Genomic DNA, 7,672 nt, shown 5'->3' with positions numbered 1-7,672 from the left:
GACAAAAAACAAACTAAAAACCATCAATAAACGACTTAAACATAAAAAAAATCACAAAGAAAGAACAACATGTTATACACATCTGAACCAAAGAGTAAAACAGTGAAATGTGGATTATTAAATATTATGTCTCTCTCCTCCAAGTCTCTGTTAGTACATGACTTATTAATTGATCAACAAATCGATTTACTCTGCCTTACAGAAACCTGGTTGCAGCAGGGTGATTATGTTAGTTTAAATGAATCAACACCTCGAGTCATTGTAACTACCAGAAACCTCGAAGCACAGGCGGTGTGGCAGCAATTTTTTCACACCAGCCTATTAATCAACGAAAGACCAAGACAGACTTTTAATTCATTTGAAAGCCTGATGCTTAGCCTTGTCCATCCCAGCTGTAAAACTCAGAAACCAGTCTTACTTCTTATCATCTATGCTCAGTGATGGGAATAACGACCTTACAAGTAATGGCGTTACTAACGGCGTTACTTTTTTCAGTAACAAGTAATCTAACTAATTACTATTCCTATCGTTACAACGCTGTTACCATTACTAACAAGAAAATGCGGTGCGGTCACGTTACTATTTTTCAACAAACAGACGGTTGAAGCTGTGTTTAGCTTACCGCATCTTATATCAGTTGCACGGAAGTAGCTGTAAGTAATCTGAGTGCTACCGCTTTAAGCAGCTGCGCACGCTCCTGCGGGCAGCAATCACTTTCTGGTAGACAAATCACTTTTTGGCACAACCCCCTTGAGCTAGGGGGAAAACAATCGCATGAATGCTGCTGTTTGACTGAGGAAGAATATAGTAGTCGTGGTAAGCCAATCACAAAACCACCTCAAGATGACAAAGCAACAAGGTGATATATATCAGTTTTTAAATTGTGTTGATAGGCCACATAAAACCAGAGTCATGATAAACAGTATATACACAGTGTTTTTTTCCTCAATATTTTCATCACGTTTGCTGTCTAAGGACAGCGCTAGCAAGCACTCTCTGCTTATGACCAAAAAATAAAAAAGCAAAACAAAAAATGCCCGTTCGTGTTGGTGGAAAAATGCACCATGTCAACCAATCAAAAATTATATGGCGAGATGACATTTGGTTGTTTAGGGAAGAGGGGGAAGTTTTAGGAGTGACGGCGAGAAAGAGAGAGAGAGAGAGAGCAAGGGAGAAAGAGCAGAAAAAGAGAGAGAGTGAGTTTTGAAATATTGAGAGATTTGTGACGTTTAGCGTGTTTGAAGTGTGTAGTTCATGTGTTGTCTTGTGTAGTTAGTGTGTAGTGTTGTGAATAGTTTTGTGTTGTGTGTCAGAACAATGCTGTCTCCAGGTAGAAAACAGGATTGATACACCTGCTGCCGTCAGACCTGCAGGTGTCAGGCTATTCTCCCTTATAGTGGGCAGAAATTATCTTTTTGGAGTGGCACCAATAATTTGTGTGGCATCTTATTGAATGCAGAACACCTGATTGTTATGTAAATAGTTTGATATGGTTATAAAAAAAAGAGTAAAAGGTAAATGGCTGCAAATAACTTGTTGTTTGCACAACTTGTGCATATGATTTTAAAATTCACAATTTATATTTGCATTTAAAGACGTGCCGCCTAAATCTGAGTAGTCCGTCATGAAATTCCCCTGCAAGTGCATCCTCTGTTGTCATGACAGTTGTCTTCACTGTAATTGTTGACTTTTTACCAGATACCTCTCCATCATTTAATTTTTCATTCTCTTCTAGAGACCACTTGGTAAAGGCTATCTCTGTGTTGTTAGGAGGTCTCAAGAGTGTGTGTGTTGTACTGAAACAGTCTTTGCACTCACCGTATGCACAGACTTTGGATTTAGCATCACACATTGTTGCATCTACCATCTCTTCAATGTGTTTTGTTGCTGACAGACGTTGGACGTACAGGGCATTGGCCATGAACTGTAAGTTCTCATGTGTCCTGCACTGACAGGTTTCACGATCAGCTTCTGTGGGCACCACAACCCAAAATGGTCTTAAGGTGCAGAAACAAGAATATGAGACCTGATGCTCAGTTTCTGAAAGAAACTTATGGTGCAGATTCTTCAGTGAATCAGTTAGCAAACGTTTCTGTTTTTTTATTTTCTTTTGAGTTACAGTTTGCTTTCGTCCTGTTGTCATCCGACTGACGTCATCTCTTAAGAAGAAGGCCTTTATTTTCTGCTTGCAATCAACTGGTAATCTATTGCTTTCCTTTCTTTCAAAGGTTATGAGCCCTCCATCTTGTCTTTGACCACGTTTTTTTGAAAAGCCTAGAGCTGTCTGTGCAGCCCTCTGTAGCCTGTATTTCTTTATAATTTTTCCTATTGTCGTTTTTGCAATAATTTGCCTCTCTCGTTCCTTTTTGGTGTTTTTGTATTTATTCCTGATTTCCTCAATGATTGATTCCTGCAGTAATAGTCTTTTCCTAATTGTGTTGCTAACTGTTTCATGACGCAGCAGTGCATCCACTTTAGAACGTGGGGATTTTTTTTCCCCACCCAAACGCTGGCACCTCTTCTTGTATTTTTCTTTTTTTCTCTTTTCCTTTTCCAACAAGGCCTTTAGCTCTTTAATTTCATTCTTGAGTCTCCTTCTTCCCTGTCTAATATTCCTTCGTCCAACAATGTATTGCCTACAACACAGGAAATATTGTCACAATTATTATATATATATGTTTAGATAAATGTTTAGATACAGTATAAGATAGACGTTGGATATTATATGTTTATAATGTATTAGGCAGGTAGACTCACACACACACACACACACACTCTCTCTCTCTCTCTCTCTTTTTAGGGCAAAATCACGTTTTATCATTCAAATACAAAATCTACCTAATCAGCAAAGCATTGAACTGTCAACTCTTCTTCTAACCTTGAGGGTCCTGGTTGCGGGGCATTTTCTGGCTCTAGGGAATATTCTGGACTTAGGGGAGGAGTATTCATAGCCTCAAATTCTGTCCTGCCTTTGGCACTAGCCCTCTGTGGTCATTGATATGATCATTTGATATATCAAATGATCACAGTGGCATTACTGAGAGTTAAATAACTGTCTAAAGTCTTTCATCTTTAATAAAATGATCAGCGTTCTGCTCTACCAGGTGTAACAACTGAGTTTAACATCCAGGCATCCATGAAAATGGAATTTATGACATTTAACGGAGTTAGAAGTTAGCAGGAAGTTAGCTCGCTAGCTTCCATCTAAATACAATATAGCATGTCCTGACTGCGGGGGTTTGGAAACAAATTAAAACGTACAGCTCTGTTATCACTCCCAACATAAATTAAGACAGAAAACTAAACAGCAGTGACGTTTGTAGGGTTACTGAATTTGGCTAGCTGGTATACAGCTATGTTAGCATAATATAAACAAGCTAACTTTTTTTCCACTCGATAAAAGTTAACGTGAGTGTTCTCAGTGGTCAGGAACAAATGTCATCGCATGGCAGAATGCTGTAAACGGACCAAACTTCAGCCAGGAGAACAACTGAGATAATCCATCCACAATACGAGGTTAGTCATTCATATACTGCTGCATGGGCTGTGCAGTAGTTACATCGTAAGGTTTTAAAACTGAGCTTAAATAAATGACTAGCGGTAATAAAAGCCGAGGGAGGTCAGCGGGGATCACTGACTGTTTTTAGGAGCTTTTTGAGATTAAATAGAAGAAAATACAAAGCATTAAACATGTTAACAACACAAAAGCTATATTAAACGCAGACTACTTTAGGCCCGGAAGTAGGATTCGTCACATCATCACTTAATAATCGGATATTAATTTCTTAAAGTTCTCTCTTTCTCTTATATTTAATATAACCACACTACGAACGGACAAGGGCCTGTTTTTATGCGTTGTGGTTAGCAACAACGACGGTAACACCATCGTGTGTCCGCTTGTTTATGTTCCACATAAACCTTTCACAATAAAGCTCAAGATTACATTTTTGTGATTTATATCGTTATCGGGACGATTGAATTCTTATATCGGGATATGAGATTTTGGTCATATCACACAGCCCTAGTCATTACTAGTTAACGTTAAAGGGATGGTTGGCTCAATAGAGCTCTGACTTTTTGTCAGCCTGGCTACAGTGCTGAAGAGAAACCTAGGGTTGTTCTTATTTTCTTCAATCAGTGATGAATAGTAAGATGTTCTGGCTTTGCGGAGGGCTTTCTTATAAAGCAACAATCTATTTCTCCAGGCTAAATGATGATCTTCTAAATTTGTGACATGCCATTTCCTCTCCAGCTTACGAGTTATCAGCTTTAGGGTACGTGTTTCAGAATTATACCACGGAGTCAGGTACTTCTGATTTGAGACCTTAGTTTTCACAGGAGCTACAGTATCCAGAGTCGTACGCAGTGAGGAGGTAAAATTATTAACAAGATAATTGACCTCTGTTGGAGTAGCGTTCAGATAGCTGCTCTGCTCTATGTTGGTACAGGGCATTGAAGATGATAACAGTGGGTGGATTATATTCTTAAACTTAGTTACAGCACTTTCAGAAAGACATCTACTGTGATGAAGTCTACTCTCCACTGCTGTGTAATCAATTATTGTAAATGTTATCAGGAAATGATCAGACAGCGGAGGGTTTTCAGGAAACACTTTTAGATGTTCAGTTTCTATGCCATATGTTAAAACAAGATCTAGAGTGTGATTAAAGTGGTGGGTGGGTTCTTTTACATTTTGAGAGAAGCCAATTGAGTCTAATAACAGATTAAATGCCATGTTGAGGCTGTCCTTTTTAGCATCTACATAAATGTTGAAATCACCCACAATAATTATTTTTTCTGAGCTGAGCACTAAATCAGAGAAAAAGTCAGAGAAATCAGACAGAAACTCTGTGTAAGGCCCAGGTGGATTATAGACAGTGTTGGGCAATTTACTTTGAAAAGTAATTAATTATAGTTACTAGTTACTTCTTCAAAAAAGTAACTGAGTTAGTAACTGAGTTACCAGATTCTAAAAGTAATTAATTACTTGAAAAGTAACTATTGCGTTACTTTAATAAAAAAAATGTTTAATTCTCTGGTGTCCAAGGTATAATTGGCCATTTTAACTACTTTTGACTTTACCTCGACATTTCACCTTTAAAAACTATTTACTTTGCCTTGTTTGGTATCATTCTTTTCAGCACAACCTCACGTGTCTGAATTTACAGTTACGTTTTCATTTTGATATACTGTATTAACACAATTGATCTAAAATCAGACAAAAAACATCAATTCCAAGTAGAAAAGGTGATATTTTCACTGTAACAACCACAAAAATGTTCATTGAATCATATTTCATAACCTTAATATCCGATGGCAGTATAGGGCCTACAGACAACTGAGAGAAAATTTGAGAAACGATGAATGTCTGCTACATGTAGATTTTAGTGAGAACTACTCCTGTAAGTATTCTCAAGAAGTACAAGCAGTCCACTTCGGAGGGTCACACCAGCAGGCAACCCTACATACTGGAGTACTGTACACTGCAGCTGAACAGTCACCAGTAACATTCTGCTCTATCTCACCTTCCAGGCGGCATGATCCCCCTGCGATATGGGCCCATCTTGACCCTGTGTTAGACATGATCAGAGAAAGATACCCTCTTATCAAACACCTCCATGTCTTCAGCGATGGTCCAGCTACACAATACAAACAAAAGGGCAACTTTTACCTGCTCTCAAAAGAGCCATTCAAAAAAGGGTTCAAAAACATCAGCTGGAACTTTTTTGAGGCCAGCCATGGAAAGGGGGCTCCAGATGGTATTGGAGCCACCCTTAAAAGGTCAGCTGACACAATTGTCCGCCATGGAGGAGATATCCCCAACGCAGAAGCTATGTTTCACAAGCTGAGAGACATGGGCACTTCAGTGGAACTTTTTTTTGTTGGAGAAGATGATGTTGAGAGGAAAGTAAAAGAAATTATTGATGGACCGACACTTGTGCCTGTCAAAGGAACCATGAAAATCCACCAAGTACTCAGTTTCTCTCCAGGAACAATAAAATACAGGGACATAACCTGCCTTTGCCAGGCAGACAAAGGTGTACTGGACTGTGAATGCTATGGCCTGAAGGAGATAAGCCTTAGTCAAGAGGCAAGTCCACATTGCACTGAGGGACCAACCCGGCCTGAGAACATCACAAAAGATCATATTGGTCAGTGGTGCATTATCAACTACGATGGTGAACCCTACCCAGGAATCATTCTGGAGGTTGAAGAGGATGTTAAAGTGAAATGCATGCACAAGAACGGGACCAACAAGTTCCACTGGCCAAGTCCACGTGAGGACATAACCTGGTATAGGGATGACCAGGTTGTGTGTCTGATGAAAGAACCAACACCTTTGAATAAGAGGTCAGTTCAGCTGGAGAGGAAAGTGTGGGATTTCCTTGAAAAAAACTGGAGTTGCTGGTCTGTTGCATAGGTAAAATGTGTGAGAAAAATGTTCATTATGTTGGGTGTACAGTGAAAATTTGCTTGTTTAATGTGGACATGTATCTATCTGTGTTGGTTGGACGGGCATGGTGAAGGTGTTCAAAGTTTCTTTAAGGTGGTATTTTTTGTCACTGATGTTATGTCCACCCTGTTACCTCCTGTCCACCCTGTTTCTCCTCTGTCCACCCTGTTACCTGTGTGTTTCTTTTGTTAATTAAATCAAATCAACAAACATAATGCATGTCTCTTTGGTTATTGGGAGGGAATGAATCAGCAAAATTAAGTTACTTAAAAATGGAGCCAATTTTTTTTTATATTCCCTTTGAATCTAAAAACAATCTTTTGAAATTAAACTGTCTTAAAACTGAACCTGTCTTCTTTCAATATAATGCTTGTTTCAAATACTTCCTTGAAATTTCCTTGCAGATTTTAAAAAGGGACATTGTAGCTTTTAGAAAATGTAAATATTACTATAACTGTGTATTCAAAACAGTTATTAATAGAAAATTGAATGTCCTGTAACAGGGTGGACATTTGGCACGTCATGGGTAAAGACTTTGATTTTAAAAAATATTATAATATAATATCCTTAGCTGGACCAATACATTTTTCTTATAGGTTGAAAATCCCTCTTTTAGATGAAATGTTAAAATAATTCAAAATTTTGTATTTTTTGATGAAGAGTGATCACACTGAAATGGCACCGAATAGTAGGAATGACCCATATATGGACCTGCAGCAGAGTTTAGGCCCAGACACGGCTAGTGACATCAGACTGAACAATCGGATAGCCACTACAGTGACCATCAAAACGATGAAAAAATATTGCCGTTGTCAGAGATATACAGTTATCAAACAGTCAGGTGAATAAACAACACTGAGACACTTGAGACTGTTAACGTGCTGCACGGGTGAAAACTCAGAGGGAGAGTCACACCCAGTGCGAGGCACAGCTCTTTATTTATAGGTTACATTGTGTTAAGGTTCACAATTGAGGAGGGAGAGTACAAACCACCCTTGGTCCAGAAGGTCTTGGTCAAACAATGATTTTAATGAACACACGTGTGGGAAGACACTCTGTACGCAGACAGCCAGTAGTCCTCGACTTAATCAAAGCATGAACAGATATTTTATAGCATCAGGGTTTGATTTACTGACGCAACTTCATGCGTCACAGATACATTTTATACATTGATCAGACTTTTAACCCAGAAGATCATCTTCTATTTTCATGGCTGGT

The 7,672-nt window shown here is 38.7% G+C and overlaps 1 protein-coding gene across 1 annotated transcript; it reads left to right on the top strand.

Annotated features, from left to right (window-relative positions):
- Window positions 1–5,302: 5,302 nt before the first annotated feature.
- Window positions 5,303–6,471, top strand: LOC146558666 (uncharacterized; the record flags this gene model as incomplete). Its single annotated transcript, XM_085246986.1, has 1 exon — window positions 5,303–6,471. A coding segment is annotated over one exon (1,119 nt), but the record flags the coding sequence as incomplete, so codon positions are not given.
- Window positions 6,472–7,672: the final 1,201 nt, after the last annotated feature.

The sequence above is a fragment of the Mchenga conophoros genome, linkage group LG15 (assembly GCF_057382185.1).
Source record: "Mchenga conophoros isolate Kocher_MC1m ecotype Shallow Benthic linkage group LG15, M_conophoros_male_GT1.1, whole genome shotgun sequence".
Classification (NCBI taxonomy): Eukaryota; Metazoa; Chordata; class Actinopteri; order Cichliformes; family Cichlidae; genus Mchenga; species Mchenga conophoros.
This window is presented reverse-complemented; position numbering and strand designations above follow the sequence as displayed.